Genomic DNA, 22,377 nt, shown 5'->3' on the forward strand with positions numbered 1-22,377 from the left:
TCTTCTTTTAGCTATTAGATGGTGAATTACATTGATTGATTTTTAATATTGAATTCATCTTGCATCCTTGGAATAAGGATAAACTCTTCTTGGTCATGGTATATAATTCTTTTTATATGTTATGAATTCTATTTGCTAACATTTCCTTAAAGATTTTGCATCTATATTTATGAGGGATATTGTATCTAATTTCAATCTTACTAGGCTGCCCCTTTCTATGTTTAAGTAGAGAAAGCAGGATTTTGGGGGGGGCTTTTTTGGTCTGCCCTCATTGGCATTTATGGATTGCCAACTTCTCCACTATCTAGTCTGAGATCTATGAAGCAAACAAACAAACAACAACAACAACAAAAAACAGGGAATTCACTGCTATATGTTTCCCTGGCTGGTGTGCTTTCCTTAATCCACTTTTTGGAGTCATTTTTGTTTTATGCATATGTCCAGAGTTTTAACTGTATGTACTTAGTGGGAGAAATATAGAGAAATGTGTCTATTCCATCTTGTTCTGAAACCAGAAATCAAATCTATATATTTTTAAAAGTAGATATCAAAGCTCCTTCCCTGCATATTTATGAGTTAAAAAAATCTTTAGATTTGTTGGAGAAGGGAATATGTATACCTTCTACAGATTAGCAGAGTGGCTAGCATAGAGCATATTCTCAGCGGTTGTTAATCAGATCTCGTTAGTGGTCACAGTGCATTTTAGTTCAGTTGCTGTGGTCTAGAACCCATCTCCCAGTGATTACAAATATGTTTGTTTTTCTAGGGGAACTGAAATTGCCATTTTGCTTTGAGGATTCAGTATTTCTTGCTGTGGGATATAAAGTTGTAGGCTATACAGACCATGTCGATTTATTATCCCAACTGTAGATAGAGTGAAGAGGGAAAGAAGGTGCTAGAATAATTAGGGCCGGACAAGCAGTGTAAGCAGAGACTGTAATGGACAAAGTGAGACATATGGTACCCTAGTTATACCTGTTCTGTGAATTTACTATTGACTTAATTTGGGAATACTGGCATTGAAACATTTTTGTGTATTTCTCAAGTGCTACAGATGTATATGCTGGTGTACATATATATGCACGTCCTTACATACATACTGCCTCTGGTATTCATGACTAATAAGAAATAAAGGAGAGTCATGTGGGCTGGCTAAGTTAATGTAGGATCTTTGCTAAAGAGAATGTCCTATTTTTTTTCCTTCATATTTGTCCACAGAGGCCACCTGCAGGTCTTTTAAATACCATTGATGCTTACACAGAATGGGCATTCCGGTTAATATGGTTTGTCAGGGAGAAATACTTATTTAAATGTCTTGGAATAAATGGGACACAAAGTGGTTGAAAAGGCCCAATTCACAGCTTCAAGTTATAAAATAGGAGTTACTTCAGGTGTAAATAATTCATCCCAACAAGTTTGATTCATTTGGTGTGTGCCTGCCTGCCTGCCTGCCTGCTTGTGAATATGTGATTTTATTTTTGGAGCCCTATGACGTTAGTCCCTTGTTAATTTAGCTCCTCTTGTGAATCAGAGATTTCTGGCAGGGGTTCAGGGTCCAGACCTCTAAGCTCTATTTCACTGAATTGTTTGTACTTTTTTGTAGACAGTCTTCCAAGCAGAAGAAGGCTATTCAAACTGCTATCCGCAAAAATAAAGAGGCAAATGCAGTGCTGGCTCGGTTGAACAGTGAACTCCAACAGCAGCTCAAGGTAAGGAGCTTCCCGAATTTGGATTCCCAGGCTTTTCATCTGGTGGTTTTGTTCTGTTTGGATCATTCGTTCAGCGCTTGGTTCCATTCCTGTTGGTAAGACTTGCCTCTTTGTTCTTAAACTTTTTTTTTTCAGAAGGCAGAGAATTGCTGTGTTTAAGTTTCATGGGTTGGTTTTTGTATGCTTAGAGGAAGACTAGTGACTTTAACATGTAGGATTCATACTGTGTGATAGTTAAAAGGACAGAGAATCTATTACAAAGGCTGTTTCAAGCATTTTTATTGTCCGAAGCTTCTGTGTAAACTCTTGTTTAGATCTGCCCTGAATCATCTTATACTTATTTCAGTGGAAAAGGGTGGCTCCATATCACCTTTTCAAGGACATCATCCCTATCCTTATAACCTGCTTCTCTTCACCATTAATTTCCCCTGTACTAGTTTGCCAGGGTCGCTGGAACAAAGTACTACAAACATGGTGGTTTAAAGTGATAGAAATCTAGTCTCAAAGCCCTGGAAGCCAAAAGTCTGAAATCAAGGGGTCAGTGCAGCCACGCTCTCTCCCCAGAGGCTCCCAGGGACAGTCCTGCCTTTCTTCCTCCCAGCATATGGTGGTGGCTGGCCCTGCCTGATGGGCCTTGGCTCATAGACGCGTCACTGCAGTCTCCATCTCTACTCTCATGTGGCGTTCTTTCTGTGCCTTTCTGTCCAAATTGCCTTTCTTGTTGTGTCCCTCTTCTTATAAGGACACTAGTCATTGGATTAGGGCCCAGCCTAATCTAGCATAACTTCATTTTAACTAAATTACATCTGCAAAGACTCTATTTCCACATAAAGTCACATTTATAGTTATTCGGGGTTAGGACTTAAACATGTCTTTTCAAGGGACACAGTTTTACCCACTGTGACCCCTGATTCTCTGCTGGATCATTCTCATCCACACGCAACTGGACTGCAGCATTGTCCATTATCGTGACCCCCACGTCCCTCTTGAGCTACTGCCAATCCCTGATCTTCTTCACAGTCACGTTTCTTAGAAGTTTATTTCATTTACTGCCTCTGAGAAAAACAACAGTTTTCTCTCCCTCCACTTCAGTGCGGCTTCACTCCCCTCTACTCGCACCCCTCTTATGGCCAATTCCAATGGGGCTGTTTTAATATTATTTGAATTTTCAGAATTTTACGCAATCAGCCATGCCTTCCTCTGAAGTCACTTTCCTAACTGGTTTTGGGAAACCAAACTTGGCTCTACTTCACTGGTGCTTCCTTCTTAGTGTTTCTGCTGTCTTTTCCTTCTCTGATTTCTTTTTTGTTATCCCTCTTTGCCCCAATATTTTATTATGTACATTTTCAAGCATACAAGAAAGTTGAAAGAATCATACAGTAAATACTTTACAGCCAACACTTTGGTTCTGCCATTAATGTTTTCCTATATTTGTTTTATCACCTATCTGTTCCTTTATCTATCCTGCTATCCATCAGTCCTTATTTTTAACATATTTTCAAGTAAATTGAAGACACGTACATGTCCTCTAAATGTTTTAGCATGTATGCAATTGACTAGAGTTCAGTATTTTTACAGGTTCTTATGATATAAATTTTACATGTAATGAATGCAGAAATCTTAAGGATACATTTGCTGAATTTTAAACAAATGCATACACTTAGGGAATGCAAACCCCTATCAAGATACAGAACATTCCATCACCCCAGGAGGCTCCCTCTTGCTGCTTCCCAGTCAGTTTTGACCCCACTCACACAGAGGTAAACAGTGTTCTAAATTTTTTATGTTACAGTATTGCCTATTCTATAACTTTATGGGAATGGTGTCCTCTAACATGTGCTTTTGTGTGAAATTTCTTTCACTTAGGATTATGTTTTTGAGATTCAGTTATACTGTTGCATATATCAGTAATTCCCTTTTTTATTGCTGCGTAGTCCATTGAGTAAATATGCCACAGTTTGGTTATCAGTTCTCCCAGTAATGGACACCTGAGCTGTTTCTAGTTTTTGGCTATTTTGTATAAAACTGCATTCTTAAATAAGTCTGTGTGTGGAAATATGTTCTCATTTCTTTTGGGCAAATACCTAAGATTAGGATTAGTAGATGACGTGGTGACTATATGGGATTAGTTTTATTAGAACTGCTAGAGCTTTTGTTAAAGTAGCTGTAGCATTTTGTATTACCCCACTAATGTATGAGAGGTCCAATTGTTCTGCATCTTCAACATACGGTATTGGTCTTTTAATTTTAGCCAGTCTTGTGGTAATGTATTTTTTATATTGCATCTCTTTGATGCTTATGTTGAACACTTTTCTATGTGATTATTTATCTGTCTTATTTTATGAAGTATATTTTCAAAATTTTTGGTCATATTTTAAATTGGGTTTTTAATCTTTTTTTTTCTTCATGTGGAATTGTAGGTAGATGCTTTTTATATTATCTTGGTTACTAGTCTTTTGTCAGGTACATGTTTTATGAATATTTTCTTCCAGTCTTTGTTTTACCTAGTCATTTTCTTAACTGTATCTTTTCATGAACAGAAGTTTTCAATTTTGGTAGTCTCATCATTCATTTATCATTTTTCTCTTTTGCTTATCACTTTATTCCCACATAAGAAACTTTGCCTACTTTTAAATTATGAAGATATTCTCCTATGTTTTCTTCTAAAGTCTTTATTATTTTATCTTTTATGTTTAGGTCTATAATCCATTTGTTTTTTTTTAAACCACTTTATTGAGGTATGATTGACATACAAATATATGTACATATTTAATGTATGCAACATGGTGAGTTTAGAGATAATTATACATACATGAAACCATCACTACAATTTATGCCATAAAACTATCACCTCTAAAATGTTTCCTCCCACCATCTTTTTATTATTATTGTTATTATTATTATTCATGTATGTGATAAGAACAGTTAACATAAGATCTCCCCTCTTAGCAAATTCTTAATTATACAATACAGTATTGTTAACTATGGGCACTATGCTAGATAATAGATCTCTACATCTTATTCATCTTGCATAACTGAAACTTCGTGCCCTTTGAATGATACCTCCTCGTTTCCCCTTCTCCCCATTTCCTGGCAACCACCATTCTACACTCCGGTTCTGTGAGTTTGACTATTTCACATTCCTCATATAAGTGTTGTCATGTAGTTTTAATCCTTCTGTGTCTGGCTTATTTTCCTTAGCACAATGTCCTCTGTCCTCCAGGTTCATTCATGTTGTTGCAAATGGCAAGATTTATTTATTTTTAAATTGAAGTATACTTGGTATACACTATTACATTAATTTCAGGTGTGGAATATAGTGATTCAACATTTATATACCTTACAACATGATCACCACACTGTCCAGTAAGGATTTCTTTTTAAAGGCCGAATATCATTCCATTGCATATATACACCTTTTCTTTATCCATTTATATGTCAATGGACATTTAGGCTGCTTCTGTGTCTTGGTTGTTGTGAAACACTGCTGCAGTGAACATGGTAGTATGGATATCTCTTTGAGAAACTGATTTCAATTCCTGAAGATATATACCCAGAAGTGAGATTATTGAATCATATGGTAGTTCTGTTATTTTTCACCTTTATTGTTCTATTATTTTTCACAATTATATCAATAATTTTCACAATTATTGATATAATTGATATATAACATTGTGTAAGTTTAAGGTGTATAACATGTTGGTTTGATACACTTTTATATTGCAATATGATTATCATAGTATTGTTAATACCTCTATCACCTCACATAATTACCATTTCTTTTATGTGGTGAGAGTATCTAAGATTTACTCTCTTAGCAACTTTCAAGTATATAATATTGTTAACTGTAGCCATCGTGCTGTGCATTAGATCCAAGAATTAATTCATCTTCTAACTGCAAATTTGCACCGTTGACCAACATCTCCCCATTTTCTCCATCCCCTCAGCCCTGGACAACCACCATTCTACTCTGTATGATTTCAGCTTTTTTACATTCCACATATAAGTGATACCATACAGTGTGTGCCTCTCTCTGTCTTATTTCACTTAGCATAATGCCCACAAGGTTCATCCATATTGTCACAAATGGCAGGATTTTTTTTCTCTCTATGGCTGAATAATATTCCATTGTTTGTATAAACCACGTCTTCATTCATCTGCAGACAGACACCAAAGTTGTTTCCATGTCTTGGCTGTTGTGAATAATGCTGCAATGAACATGGGAGTGCAGATCCTTTTGAGATCCTTTTTTATTTCCTTTGCATATATACCCAGGAGGAGGATTGCTGAATCGTATGATTTTTAAAAAACTTTTGAGAAACCTTTATACAGTTGGTTTTTTTTATACTGCTTCTGCCACTTTATATTGGAACCCACCAACAGTGCCAAGGGTTCCTTTTTCTTCGTGTCCTTGCCAACACTTATCTCTTGTCTTTTTGATAACAGCCATTCTAACAGGTATGAGGTGATATCGCATGTTGGTTTTGATTTGCATTTCTTCGATGATTAGTGATGTTGAGCACCTTTTCGTATACCTGTTGCCCATTTTGGTATTTTGTGTTTCTATTTTTGTTTGTTTCAGGATATTTTTGATTTCCCTTTTGATTTCTTTTTTTTGACCCATTGATTCAGAAGTGTGTTTAATTTCCACATATTTGTGAATTATCCAGCCATCCTCTTGGTATTGGTTTCTAGTTTCATAACATTGTGATCTAAAAAGATACTTGATGTGATATCAGTCTTCTTAAATTTGCCAGTACTTATTTTGTGACTTATCATATGACATATCCTGAAGTGTTCCATGTGTGCTTGAGAAGAATATGTATTCTGCTGTTAGATGGAATGTTCTGTGTATGTCTGTTAGGTACGTTGATATAAAGTATGGTTCAAGTCCAACATTTGCTTACAGATTTTCTGTCTAGATGATGTACTTATTTTTGAAAGTGGATTATTGAAGTGACCTACTATTACTGTATTGTCTTTTTCTCCCTTCAGATCTGTTAGTATTTGTTTAATATCTTTAGATGCTCTTATGTTGGATACATATTTATGATTTTCATATGTTCTTGATGAAATAAGCCTTTTAGCATTATATAATGATCTTCTCTGTCAAGGTCAGCACACAAAAGCAATCATATTCCTATATACAAGCAATGAATAATTGGTAATGAGAATTTGAAAAAATAATGCCATTCATAATAGCTTGCCCCCTCCCCTAAATGAATACTTAGGTCTAATTTATCAAAACACACAGGATCTGCATACTGAAAACTACAAAATATTGCTAAAAGAAATTCAGGAAGACCAAAATAAATGGAGAAGCATATGCTATTTGTGGATTGGAAGATTTTAGTATAGTAGTGTTTTTTCCAAAGTGATCTATAGATTTATTGTAATACCAATCAAAATCCCAGCAGGATATTTTTTATGCTGACATTGGTTAACGAAATCCAATAAGTTTCGGCTGTACACTTTAAGGCATATATATATATTTACACTGTGTGTTCACCTCCCATAGTTGGATTTCTGCCACCACATATTTGATCCCCTTTACTCCATCTACCTTCCCTCTCGTCCCCCACCCCATACCCTCTGGTAACCACTAGTCTATAGTCCATGTCCATGAGTCTCTACTTGTTTGTCCTGTTCGTTTGTTGCTTTTAGATTTATATCCCACACGTATGTGATATCGTGTGATTTTCCATTTTTTCTCTCTGGCTTACTTGATTTAGCATGATTATCTTGAGGTCCATCCATGTTGTTGCAAATGGCAGTATTCTCTTCTTATGGCTGAGTAATATTCCATTGTATATATGTACCACAGCTTCTTTAGCCAATCATCTATCTAGGATACTTCGGTTGCTTCCATGTCCTTGACCACTGTAAATAATGCTGCTATGAACATCGGTGTGCAAATATCTTTTCGGATATGGGTTTTCAAGTCTTTGGGGTAAATACCTAGTAGAGAGATTGCTGGATCATATGGTAGATCAATTCTTAGTTTTTTGAGGAACCTCCATACTGTTTTCCATAGTGGCCGTACCAATTTTCATTCCCATGGGGAGTGTATGGAGGTTCCTTTTTCTCCAAGCAGGATTTTTTTTGTAGGTATAGACCAGCTAATTCTATAATTTACATGTAAGGGCCAAGGAATTAGAATAGTTTAAACAAATTTGAAAAAGAAGAACAAAGGTGAAGGAGTTACTTTAATATAAAGTTTCAAAAATCAAAACAGCACTGGATTAGAGGAATTGATGCATAGATCAGTGGAACAGGATAGAGAGTCCTGAAGTAGACCATTTGACCTTTGACAGAAGCACAAAACCAATTCATGGAGAAAGGATAGTCTTTAACAAATTGTTTTATAATAATTGGTCATTCATATATAAGAAAATGAACTTTGATTAAACTTCACACCACATACAAAGAGTAACTTGAAATGGGTCATAGATGCAAATGTAAAATATAAAGGTATAAAATTTTAAAAGAAAATCTTAAAGAAAATCTTCATGACATGGAGTTAGAAATGACGCCAAAAACAATCTATAACAAGAGAATCAGTAAATTGGACTTCATCAAAATTAAAAACTTTTGCTGTGCCAAAAATACTGTCAAGAGAATGAAGGGACAAGCTAGAGACTGGGAGAAAATATTTGCAATCCACATATTTGGCAAAGGACTTGTATCTAGATTATATGAAGAACTCTTAAAATTCAATAATAATTCTCAAAACCCAACTAAAAAATGGACAAAGGACTTGAACAGATACTTCACCAAAGAGCATATAAGGATGACAAATAAACATGCAAGAAGATATTCAGCATCATTAACCATTTGGAAAATACAAGTTAAAAACATGATTACAAATATGTGGTGACAGAAAGAAATCTATCTACAGGCAGTGAACATACAGTACAAAATATATATGACTTACTGTTGAATTATACACTTTAAACTTACTGGATCTCATTAATCAATATCACCATAATAAATAAAAATAAAAAACAAAAAAACATGATTACATACCATTACATACATATGATAATTGCTAAAACAGCAAATGGTGGTAACACCAAGTGCTGGCAACTGGAACTCATGTGCATTGGTGATGGGAATGCATGTACCCCATTCTGAAAAATTGTTCGGTGGTTTCTTATGAAGTTATACATACACTTACCACATGACCCAGAAGTCCCACTCCTGGATATCTACCTTAGTGAAATGAAAACTTATGTTTACTCAAAAACCTGTACATGAATGTTCATAGCAGTTTTATGTGATAGCTAAAACACAGAAACAACCCAGATATCTTTCAGAGGATGAATGGATAAACTGATACATTCACACAATAGAAGAGTGCTCAGCAGTAAAAAGAAATGATACACGAAACAAGTTGGATGAACCATAAAGACATTATGCTGAGTGAGACAAGCCAGTGTCAAAAGGTTATGTACTGCATGACTCCTTTTAGTTGACATTCTTGAAAATGCAAAACTGTAGTACTGGGAAACAGACTGGTGGCTGTCAGGGGTTATGCATGAGGTGAGGGTTTGTATGTCAATGAGTAGTATCAGACAGCTTTTTGCTTATTGGAAATGTAATACACCCTCTTTGTGGTGGTAGTTACACAAATTTATACATGTGTTGTAATTTATACAACTGTTCACTAAAAGAAAAAACTAGTCAGTTTTATCATATGACAATAAAATGGAAAACTATTTTGAAAATGTTAAACTTCATTCTGGTTTAAGAATCTTTGTACATGACCTTGTTTTTGTTTTGCATGTTGTTTGGTTTTGATTTTTCTCCCCCCTCTCTCTCTCTGCTTTGGTGCAGCTATGTTTCATTCATTGTTCTTTATACTGGTGAGCCCTTTTAATTTGGAAACCCATATTCTTCAGTTCTGGGACTTAATTTTTGTTGTTGATTATCCCCCCCCCCCGCCCCCATTTTCACTCTTCTCCCATGCTGATATTTTCCAGACATTGAACCTCTTAGCTTCGTTCTCTAATTTTCTCTTCTGTTTTCTCTTCCTTCCTTTTCTTCTTCTTCTCCTCCTCCTCCACCCCTCCCTCTCCCCATCTCCTGCCCTCTTTTTCTGGAGACCAAATTAATTTTAAATTCTAAATCTCTTATTGTTTAATAAACAAAGTTCATTTTTTGTAGTTTGTTTTTGATGGTACCCTATTCTTGTTTCATTGTTGTGGTATTTTCTCTTGATGGTAGTATGTTTCTTCTTCCCAAATACTTCTTTTATTTTGTTGTATATATTTCTCATTAGATGCTATCTTTCAATATTTGATGGTCCTTCTTTGCTTATATTTAGAAGGACTATGAAAACACTCATTGGAAGTTCATAACATGTTGTGGGGCCTTCTCTTTTACCTTTTCAGCATTCTGCCGTGGTGGCAGAAAGGAGCTGGGGATCTAATTGCTTCTGAAGCAGACTTTCAACCAACACATTATCTGTCCCTCTTCCTCTCTTTTATGTCTACTTTCATGGGTATCTGATACTGCCATTTGAAGTCTTTCAGGTATTCTATGTAAAACAGATTGGTGGTTCTTTTATCTTCCTGCTTATCTTATGATTAAATTTTCTTTACTTGATCTGCGAATGAAAATGTTCCAGGTCTAGTGGACACAAATCTGATTAGCCATCAAAACAGAGCTCTAGTCATGGCCTCTCAATAAGTTCCCAGACTAAGTCAATGTACAGATGCAGAACCCCTCGAATAAAGGGGCACCTGGGTTACCTTAAGGAATGACCCCACTGTGCCACATTTTTATACTATTAATATTCTACCATTTCCCAAAGAAATCTGTGGCTACTTACCAGGATGATTGTGCACTGAGGAAAGGGAACTAGTCAGATTTCATGAGGGTTACTGGACACTGGTTCTGAACTGACACTAATTCAGGAAATCCCAAATGTCACTGTGATGCACCATTCAGAGCAGAAGCTTATGAAGGTTAGGTGATCAGTAGAGTTGAGGCTCAGGTCCATCTCACAGTGAGTCCTGTGGATCCCTGAATCTACCCTGTGGTTATTTCTCCAGTTCCATAATGCATAATTGGAGGAGATATACTTAGGAACTGGTAGATGCCTCACATGTATATTTCTTGGAGTTGCTAAATCATTTACCATTCATCGGTTCATCTTCCAGCTTACACATTTTATTTCCACTACCTCTTCCCTTTTGTTTTCTCTGCTCTTTGTTGTTTTAGTAGAGTTTCAGTAGGGAATGAGCATGCTACATATGTTCTGTTCCATCTTTATCCATAATCTCTATTTTCTTTTTCAGGATGATGTTATACAGTCCCATGACTTTGAAGATTTCCTGTAGCCTGGCAATCCTGTTTGTTTTAAGCCATACTTCTTTTTCCTCTGAGTTCTAAACATGTGTTTACGACTATGTACTGAACTTTTTCTCCTAATATATCTCATATACGAATCTTAGATGCTTACTTTCCAACCCTCTCATTGAAATGCCTATTTCTCATCCAATGTTGTTCTCAATTACAACCACTACCAGTACCAACTTGTTCAATCCAAAATCCTCTTCCTTCTCTCCTACATCAACTTCATCAAGTTTTATCAGCTATAGACTCAACTATATCCAGTATCCATCCACTTCTATCCATCTTTATGGCTACTACCCTGATCCAAGCCCTTTTCATTTCTCAGCTGGGTCCATGTAGTAGCCTCCCAGCTTCTCCCTGCCTCCACTCTTGTCCTGCTACACAGTAGCCAGAGTGAAAAACTTGAATTCTAAATCAGGCCATGTGTCTTTCCTGATGCACAGTCCTTTATACCATCCTCTCACACTTTCAATAGTGTCCACATTCCTTGGCCTGCCCACAAGGCTCCTGCCTAACTCTCTGACTTCACCTCTTGCCACTATCTTCCTTGTTCCTTCTGCTCTGGTCACGTAGACTTTTGTCCATCAAACGTACCAAGCTCGTTCCCTCCCTCAGGGTCTTTGCCTCCCTGAATATCCTTCCCCTGTGTCTTTACTTGGCTCACCCCTCACTTCATTCAAGTCTCTCCTCAAATAGTGTCACCTCTGAGAAGCCTCCCCTGACCACCCTCTCCACCTTTCTCTCAGGTTTCCCATTACTCTGTTACATCACCTTATTTGTTTCTTTCTGAAAGTATCTTGTTCTTTAACTTTATTGTCTTTAGCCCTGCAAGGGTATTGATCTGATCTGTCTGGTTCTTTGCTGATATCATCTCACTTAGAGCAGAATCTGGCCAATAGTAGATAGATCTCAAAGACTGTTGGATGGGTAGTTAGGAGGGTAGGTGAATGAATGTTTGTTGAGTTCTATGCTGACTATTAGCATGTTGGTTCTTCTGGGGCATCTCAGAATTGAGTCTTTATACAGAATTCTTTCCCACTTCGATTCTATTTAAGGACACCTTTATGTGTTCTCCTCTTTCCCTGACAATAAATCTATTTTATGGCTGAAAATTTGAATTCTTAAACAGCACATTGTTGATTCTCTTTTCTGCCTTTCACCCAGAAGTCACACCTTAAGCCATATTTTGTACAAGGGCCTGAATGAGACTTTAGTGAAGGGATGACTAGTGTACTTTTTCATCCCTCAGACCTGACTGAGTAGTGCTGGATTAAAAATGAGAGATTGAACTAGAAATTGAGCCCCTGATGGCTCGCCTCTCAGTATTAGGAGTCCGATTTTGCTTTTTTATTCCCTCCTAATCAGTCTTTTAATTTTTAACATCACTCTCTGCTGGCCACTGATCCCGTTAAAATCGAAGGTGAGATGGAAGTGGTAGTGGTGGAGAGGGCAGGCAGTCAGTTCTATTTCATCATCTTCAAGAGATGAAAGATTACAAAATGTGAAGCTTCCTTTGTCTAATCACCAGCTATAAACATGGTAACTTCCAGTCTACCCATCCTTGAGTCATATGGTACCTGTCTTTGTGGGTCTAATTATAAATTTCTTTTTAGTATCTGATGAAGCAGGGATAAACCCAGGAAATGACCCCTTTACTTTTTTGTTTCTCTTCTGTTTTGTACAACTCAGGAGGTTCATCAAGAACGGATTGCATTGGAAAACCAATTGGAACAACTTCGTCCAGTCACCGTTTTGTGATCCCCAAGATCCAAGTAATAGTGGGTGACCTTTTCTGCCAAGATCTTCCCTTCGAATGTTTCAATTCAACTACTTGTCATAGATGTCCGACTGTGTCAAAAGCTGTGAGCAGTGGAATAGAATCTATGTCACCTTTTCTCTTGTACTTCTATGTTTTACTGTGGTGAAAAAAATACAACTGATTATCACACATGAAACTGTAATTATCAGTGGAATTTCTTTCCCATTTTTAAGTACTTTCTCAAGGTGTTAGATGTTGCTCCTTACCAAAAATTGGTCTTCTAGCAAATAACAATTTAGAGCATTATTTATTTAAAGAATTTATGATTTGTACAAAACCTTATAACCCAGTACCTTCAGGATGCTTGTTTTAGTTTTATATGTATATCATGTACAGTAGGTTGGTTTCATGAATAATTGGAATTCTAACTGGGTAGTCTTTGGCAGGATGATAATAAAAACTAAAACTAAAATAAAACAAAAGCATCATATTGAGATTGGCATTTGCCCTTCACCACCATATGCCAAAAATTGCTTCTCTAGTGCCATTTCGATATTATATCTAGCTATAAATAATACATGACTGTTGCTTTCTACTGAATGTCAAAGACTTACTGGGTCTTTACACCTCTGTAGAGTGGAAGTTTTGTTGATGATCTGTTTAACTTGGCCCAGGTAGGCCATCAACCCAGATAACTCAGTACTTACATATAAATTTTAGGGCAAGAGCAATGTGCTTTAACTGCCTTGCCCAATCAAATTAAATAAATAGTTGGCAGATTTCTGCTTTGATCCTGCATGGGGTAACATGTCTGTAAATGCATGAATTTGGAAACTATCCATCAAATATGAAAAGCTGATGAGACTGGATTGATAAATATTTGTTGTTTGAACCCAGGTATTCAAACTGGGGAAGAAGGGGGAAAGCACTTGTTACCAACAATTCAACAATCTCTGGTAATTATTTTTATCTTTGTTATTTTAAACTGGATTGTGATTGTGTTATTGGGTGAGAAGAAATAATGAAAGAAAGCCAGTTCTGACACTGGATTCACAACTGTTTGGTTCTCTGTGAAATATACCTTTGGGAAGTGATTAATTTATGTGCAGTCCGGAGGGGCCCAACTGACTCCAGTATAAGTGACGTAAAACAGTGAGCTCAAATTGCAGAAGTCTGTATCCTATAGAAATTCCTATAGCTGCCGCATCTCCTGAAAGCTCAAGTGGAAAGTGGGACTTGACCAACCCTCACAGGGATCAAGGCACACCAACTTTAATGTCCCTACTTTACCCATTCTTAGGATAGGGGGGTGGGATGTGCCCAGGCTCTTTTTGCAGCGTGTGAGATTAAGCCTTTAATTTCAACAGAGTTGACAGCTTTTAGAAAAGTAGGAGTCTATTTAATGCTTCCTTATTCTATTGGCAAGCCTTATCAATAGCTTAATTGCAGAAGAGAAAGGCTCAAACAGATGATGTTTTTCCAAAGAAAAACGAATTCTTGATTCTATTCTGGGCATATTAAAGGCTTTTGAATTGATTTGACTTCGAAAATCACAAATGTTGAACAAATCTCTATTCCCCCTTTCCTTTTCGCTGCCCCCCTTTTGTGTCCCTGTTTTAAGGGTTTGGAATCAGTTTAAACACTTCCTAAGATCATGAATGGGTCAGTGCAAAGGTAACCTCTTTCCCATGTTCCGAGATCGGACTGCAACAAATTTTATCAACAGTGTCCTAGTTGCAGACATTTTACAGCATGTTTGCCTTTTGATCCAGGAGACTAGCATATGCACTTTATCTCACTATCCTCCAGTATATATACACTCGAGATAATAAGCAGACATATAAACTAAGGAATGTTATTCTATATTATGCATTTAAAAAATATTGACATGTCTTTCTCATCAAGCCATTGCCAGAGTGAGCCAAATTAGATTGGAATTTTGTTTAGTTGGTTTGATATTCATTAAAGGAAAAAACTTGCTCTGGACAATCACAGCCCCATGAGTTGCATAGTTTCACCAATATTTTAAAATGGGCATTGCACTAAAGCACACAACAATAATATCTATACCTAACCTTCTGGACTTATAGTGACCATAGTTTATTAGTTGTTTAGAAGTAGATTTTTACAAAAATAAATACAACCACATATATATACTTATACTTACACACATGATATTATTACCTAACTAGTGTTCATCCTCTATTTCTCAGTTATCTTAGGATGTACACTTTTGATTTAGGATTATAACTCCTGATAATGTTTCTATGAGCCTTTAATGTGATTTATAGGAAGGCTGGGTTATTGAAATCACCATTATACCTCTCCTGTGAAACTACTCCAAAATTTGACATGTTTGTTTGTTGGGCAGAATTCTGTGGACATGAGCCCAGTGTTGCTTCCATCCATGGGGACTTAATAATGTTGTTGGTAAGTGGTCTTTTTCCATCGAGGTCTCATATTCCTAAGGATGAAAGCACAGTAGGAGTTGATAGCGGGCTTATTGAGTACCTCAGTGTCTCTCGTATGTGGCATATTGCTTTTGCCACCTCCCTATCCAGTAGACATGAAGCAAAACCAGAAGGTAGATATCGGAGAAGTGCTTGGGCCTGATAGGGAGAGGTGGCAGGTTAGCTGGAAGCTGTGCCCATTTTATTGTCATTGAGAACCAAAAGTCTGAGCTGAGAAAGCCTGTACCCATCTCTTGCTGTTTGCTTGTGGGGAAGACAAGGCCCTGAGAAAATGTAGTTCCTAGCCTAAGAAGCTATAGAAAGAGGGTAACTAGTGGAAGAGTTGGGATGTCAGTGTGATTTAATGGATTCTAAGTGCTCTAACCTCTAGCGATACTAGAAGGTTTTTTTTTCTGTTTACCATGTTGAATTTTATTTACTTAATCAGTCTTAATATATCAAAACATGTTTTAATGAGTTTTAGATCTAGATATTTCTCTTGGATTGATGCAGAAAATAAAATCTGAAGGGAAAGAATACGATTGAACTATTTGTTCTTCTGAACACCTCACCTTTCATGATGCAATAAATTACTCTGAGTTTCTTGGCAGAACTTTTGAGAGCTGTTGCTTTGAATGGATTCCATTCCTGTATTCCTTAAGGGAGTTTGTTTTTAAAATAGACTACTGTGATTGAAATGAACTCAATATGTAGTAAGTTATAGCTTTCTTCAATATATCTTTGGTTACTTGGGTTGCAAATGTTCAATTTCAGCATACTTTAGGGTGAGTGATCAAAAACACAAGTTTTCCTTTGATTTCCTACCAATGTCTGAACTATCATAAAGCATTCTTCTCTTCATATGTCACTTGATTCTATAGTCTGTTTCTAAATGATATTGTCTATTTTTTAAATGATGTCACAACCATGGTAATACTAGATGTGTATTCAGAAGATCAATAAGAAAATAATCTGGAACGGATGTGTTTCTTGCATTTAAGACAAGCCTTTGCAAATGTCTTGTAAGCAGTAGTTCGAAAGCTCTCAACTACAGTATAACACCTTAGAGCTAAAAACATTTGTTCAACACAAACTAGAATCACACCTCTGGCTAGATATCACCAAGGGAATGTGATTTTAAACATTAAAAAGAAGAATTTAAGATATCATAGCAACCAGGTCTTTCCATATTATTGACAAGTAGGATTCAGTAAAATGTGGCTTGAAATTTATGAATGTGAACAAACTGAAATATCAGTTGAGAGGCCTTTTTCTCCTCTAGTTAAATAGAACACTCGTAACTGGTTTCTCTTTCCAACTGGTTTACTCTGTTTCAAGTGTATTCTTTTAAAACTGTTCAAAAGATCATTTGAATTTACACTTTAGTTACTGGTGTTTTGTTACAGGTTTTTGCATTATGACTCAGTGTGGTTCAAGTTCCTAAGGAAAAGTGGGGATTTGGGTTTTTGGACTCGTTAGCTGGCATATCTTGCTCCTACTCTGGCACAGGCTAAAGGATACCGCCCACCAATGCCAACAGACCAGTCATTGATGGATATTTGTGTGAGTCTTAGTCTGTGAGCCACCCTGCTTTGCTTGTTTGCAATGAGAATTGCATCTAGTTATTTGACCCTCCCAAGAGCAACTGTAAGAACAGCAGACATGGAGGACCAGACTTTAAAAGCAATGCAAGCAGATTCCAAGAGCTGCCTCCATCCCCCAAAATATTCAGAGGCTGCCTTACAAGTGTTCCCTGAAACATCCAGTCTGTTCATGTAAGACATTCCAGGTGGATAGTTGCTTTTTCAGTTCTATAGTTATTTTCTATATTAACTAACACACACTATGTTAAAGGAACCTTTTCTAAAAGGCATTGTAGGCTCTGATGAGAGGAATTGTTCTAGTCACAGAAGCCTTGCTCTGCTCTTAACAAATGGGGATTGTTTATTTTTCGTGTTTTGTGAGTTCTCTCTCGCTCTAAGTTCATTGTTGTGTGAGGTTGAAGAAAGTAGGTTTATGACTCAGAAGACTAGAGGATACTGGCTTGAATTGGAATTTGGGGACTACAATAAGGAAAACTTCAGGTAGCAGTTCCATCCTAAAGCATTCTGTTGAACAACAGGACTAGATCCTAAAGCTCCTTCATTGACCTCTGCCCTGGGAATGGAGCAGCTGATACAATAACCCCATTATAGATGATTGTATCAACTGACTTGTGTTATTTTTGCTTTGTTTTAAGGCAACTTGTGTGAGGGCTTCAGCTGCACCCACCTTGGGAACCAGGTGTACCCTTTTCTTTAGCACTGCCATTCTTTTTGTCTTCAGCACAAATAAGATGTTCAAGTGAGCCACAGGCGGGAAGAGCCATTCTAGTTTTTGTAGCTGAGGGCCAGGAGAGAAAATGAGCTGATGATCTATTTTAACCTCGAAAGTAAAAATGTATATTTTTTCATTACAGGTACAGGTAAAATGAGTAACAGTAAAGTATATATTTGATGCGTTCTGTCTTTTCATGATCATGTGCTAACAAGTTGTGTTAATATTTTACTCAGCCAGGGTCTCATTCATTTGCTAAGCATTCAGAGCATTATGTATATTGATCTTAAACATAAATATAGAGTATCCTATATTTGGATTGTGACTTGTAGACTCAAGCAAGTTAACCTTACTGCCTCTTTTTCACACTTGTTGGAAAGTCTGTGAAGAACATAGGTTAAGAATCTCCAACTTTGGAAAATGTACATGCTGTGAAACTGGGGTGCTGTGTTAAAAATAAATGTATGATAACTAAGTGTGGCTTTTATGGAGTCTTGGTGTTAATATATTTGGTCCGCATTTGGTCTCATGCATTTAATGCAAGTGACATGAAAAGGAGTTGCCAGTATTCCCAATTAAATCAGAGTCTGAGATTTGGTGATCTGAGCTAGGGCCTTAAATATCTGTACACCGTAAACACTTCGCAGTCATGGGAAAGCATGGCTAATTCACAGTGCAGTTTAAAGTTCCACTGAATTGAAAACTTGGTGTAATGTGGAGTCAGGTTATTTGCTTCATCTTGTCGGTGTTCTTTTTGTTCAAATGTTTCTATTATAATGTCCTTAGCTGGAGTGGAGGCAAAGGGGAGGGATTGGGACGAATTGGCTCGAAAATCCTAAGTATTCTGGCACCCCATTTACAGTTTCTTACATTTAAAATTTGAATAATTTTAGGAGGCACCAGTCTCCCACAGGTGAGGGTTTTATTCCATATTGTGAATGTAAATGGTGGGCTGCACAGAGGATGTTTCAAATTTAGTAGTTTCAATTGCTGAACTAATTCTGAAAAAATCATCCATGATTTGTCTCGTAAGTTTAACACTGGAGATCACCAGGCCCTGACCTTTCCTAAGCACTGGTGAGGATCACTGGGTCCCTCACCTTAAAGATAAAAGAGATCTTAGATCATCTAGGCACACATTTCCCAAAGTATGGTCCCCAGACCAGTAATGTCAGCATTATCAGAGAACTTGTTATAAATGAAGATTCTTAGGACCCACCCCGGACCAAGTAAATCTGGAACTCTGGGAATAGGCCTGGCTTTCTTGGTGTTAACTTGCCCTCCAGGTGATAACTGATGCTCACTGAAGTTGAACTACTGATCTAGCTAACCTCATTTTACAGTCAAGACACTGGTGTGGAGAGGCAAAATTGACTCATCTAGGGTCTCAGTTAATTCAGAGTAAAGGCTAAATATGTTTCCAGGGTAGACTTCTGCTGTGCTACAGAGTCCATGAGTTTGTTCCCTCTCCTGATCTTCCTTCCACATATATTTAATGTGCCCCTACTGTGTAGCAAGCATGATGATAGAAGGTAGAAATGAGACCTACAAGACAGAATCCCTTCCCTCAGGGAGCTCAGAGAGACCAGCAAATGAATTTTAATGCAGTGTAGGATAGGTGCTATGAGGTATTAGGATCAGCTAACTGGATCAGTAACAAAGAACCCCAAGTGTTCAGTGGCTTGATACAGTGAAAGTTGATTTCTCAGTCTAGAGTGGGTGTTTATATTTGTTTCATTTTCTTTGTGGTTATGCAGAGACCCAGACTTCCATGTGTGCCTCCATATTCCTTTAAGGCTAGAATTTTCTCCTTTTAGCCAGTGCGTAGAGAAAAGAGACTGAAGAGGATACAATTTCTCATAGAAGTGGCACACATCACTTCTCTGCATATTTCATTTCCTGGAACTCAGTCATATGACAACAGTTAACTCCAAGGGAGACTGAGAAATGTAGTTTAGCTGTGAATTGAGTAGGAAAAAGTTCTGGTGAGCTCAGAGGCTGCCGTAAGACACAAAGCCAGGTTGCTCTGAGAACACAGAAGGGGCATCTAATTTAGATAGTGGAGATCCCTGAAGGCTTCACAGAAGGGTCTTAAAGCGGGAGATAGGCATTAACTAAGAAGAGGATGTTTAGGAAGAGGGAGCTATGTATGCTAAGGCAAGGTAGAGTAAGAGTGTAGTGTATTCTGGGAACTGCGGAAGAGTCTCCTCTGGATAGAATGGGTGGTCGTGGACTGTGGAGGGTAGGAAATGGCAAGAATTGTGCACAAAGCTAGATGGGAAGACCTTGCATGTCATGAGCAGACACAAAACACCCTGAGATTACAGCTCCTTTTGAGATTTAAGCACAAATGCATGAAGTCACTTACTAATCTTCAAGGAGTGATTTGTGTCCTAATTTTTTTCTGTCCCATAGAAAGGAAATGCATCACCAGAAGATTGTAAACTACTGTTTTCTAACATGAACCCAGCCTGTTTATTTGGTTTGTTACACATCTTCTTGCCTGTGCTTGGACAAAGGATCAATGCCCAGATATGAGGGACTGAACCCTGCTGGCAGGAGTCCTGTTGGATAACATACACTTTTCCATCCTCAGCTCTTTTTTGGAGGGGTGGGGTCAGGGGGAGGTATTGGGCCCCCTGAGATGACCCAGAGGTGCAAGGCTTTTTTTTTTGGCAGGAAGCCTTATCAAAGTGCAGAAATAAAGAGTTTGAAAGTGAAGCTGAAATATCCAATTCCTTTTGAACAAGAGTTCTCAGCTGAGGTTATTTAACAATTCTGAAATATCCCCAAGGCAGGGGCAAAAATGCTCCAAGTGTAGCACCTCCATGGCAAACTCCAACTTCAAAGATTCCTGTCATATTGTTTTTCAAATATGAGGTGTTCTGGAAGTGTGAACATTAGTATTTGCAGGCATCTGAGTGGGTTTCTCTTCATTGCATTTTTTCTTTCAAACAGACTAAAAAGGATCTTTGAATATGATTGTAACCCAGATATACTTTCCTTTATTGTCCTGAAATCCTCTTAGCAGATTTGACAGGAAAAAAAAGGATTTGGCTCAGAAACTGCAGTTTTCAAGATCCACCTGGGAGTACAAACAGGTTCTCAAACAATATAATTTTATTCAGTGTTGTTTTGTTATAATATTGATGAAATACTGTAGGAACTTACTTGTTTATATCAGTTAGCCTATGATAAAATTGGTTTTATTTTACATCGTTTTGCTTAGTCACAGAACCTATTGATGATGTTAAGTGAGGAATTACTGTATTCTCTAGCATCATAAGCAAAAGCAACATCAGCAGAAGACAAATATTACATGTAGACACATGTGTACATATATGTAATATCTAAGTCTCCTGACATTGCTTATGCTTATGTTATATATAAATATATATATATATATTTATTTATTTAAAACAACAATAGCCACAATGATCGTTTAGAACATAGACTAACAGAATGTTTTTTTGGGGGGGGGAAGGAGCATTTTATCATTGACGAATGTCTAAATTTTAGAATTACTGGTTCATGGTGATAATAAGAGCAAACTGGCTTTTAGTTTTATTATTGTTTTTAAAAGTTCTACAAAGAACTCACCCTTTATTCTTCTACACGGGGTGGACCACTTCCATCCTTGGTACATGACTTCAGACCAGAGCATGTGCCTCCAGCCCTGTATTAGACTTAATCAAAGCTACAAGGCTGAAGGAAAGCCAAGAGGAAGAAAGATAATGCTTGGGGAATTAAATACAGATACAGAGAATTGTGATGCAGGGCCTTTGAAATGCAAATGAATTGGCTTGAACCTCAACCCACGTATGGTGAGAGCCTGAATTTCAATCTTTCTGAGAGGCAGAGGTAATGGTGGAAGAACTGTTATTTTTATCCTAGTCACTTCTGGCTCTGGCATGCTTCCTAGAAATTAGTTTGATAGATGGACCATCTATTTCCCCTCTAAACATCATTTACAGGAGGCATTCATGTGTACGTGTATGGACAATGGGGTAGAATGGGAAAGGGGCAGAATTTATAGAATACTTAGGGAAATGGGAGCTTGTAAGTAGTTTATATCCGGGATCACCACATAGCTCAACTCCAGGGGATACTGTTTACATTGTGTTCTGTGGAAAAGATGCCTCTTGGAGTTTGTGATGCCTCTGTCCTGTTTACAGCTCCATGCTGCATAGTCTACTTTTTCAAAGTGTTCCCCCCTTCCCTCTTTATAGCTCCATTGTTCTGGTTTGCTAGCTGAGGGAAGAAGGGCAGGTGGGAACTGTGGGGGATCCTGCCAGTGGTTTTGAAGCCCAGTGCCCATATGCCTACTGCAGATCTCTCTTCTTCCCTTCCTGTTTCTACTTCATGTCTAGGCCAGTTGATCTCAACTGGGTGCAATTCTGTCCCTGCCCCCGCCCCTTCCCCGAGAACATTTGGCAGTGTCTACAAACATTTTTGGTTGTCACAACTTGGAGCGGCATCTAGTGGGTAGAGGCCAGGCCAGGACCCAAAACAAAGAATGGTCTTGCCCCAATGTCAGTAATGCCGAGGTGAAAAAACCTGCTTTAAAGGAGTCCTTCAGGTCTCCCTCCATTTCTCTCAATTATCCAGAGCAACTTCGCCTCCTCTCAGTTATCAGGGACACCCCTTCACGGGATCAAAGCCATATCAACAGGATCTGCTAAATTAGTGTATTAATTCAAATACCTCCAGGGTCCAAGTGGAAATGTAAGTAAGTGAAGCCAGCCAAAGTAAGAAAAGTGGCACTGGCCTGTCTGCCTCAGTG

General features: G+C 37.6%; 1 protein-coding gene across 11 annotated transcripts in view; it reads left to right on the plus strand.

Annotated features, from left to right (window-relative positions):
* REPS2 (RALBP1 associated Eps domain containing 2) overlaps nt 1-15,559 on the plus strand; it is a 182,900-nt gene extending 167,341 nt beyond the window's left edge. For all 11 annotated transcript variants that reach the window (XM_016126371.2, XM_016126373.2, XM_016126372.2 and 8 more), the window contains 2 exons: nt 1,604-1,709; nt 12,759-15,559. In XM_016126371.2, the coding sequence (XP_015981857.2) occupies nt 1,604-1,709; nt 12,759-12,827 (175 nt within the window). In that variant the 3' untranslated portion in view covers nt 12,828-15,559. The remainder of the gene's footprint in view (nt 1-1,603; nt 1,710-12,758) is intronic.
* The last annotated feature ends 6,818 nt before the right edge of the window (nt 15,560-22,377 follow it).

This window comes from Rousettus aegyptiacus, unplaced genomic scaffold, assembly GCF_014176215.1.
Source record: "Rousettus aegyptiacus isolate mRouAeg1 unplaced genomic scaffold, mRouAeg1.p scaffold_m13_p_9, whole genome shotgun sequence".
NCBI lineage: Eukaryota > Metazoa > Chordata > Mammalia > Chiroptera > Pteropodidae > Rousettus > Rousettus aegyptiacus.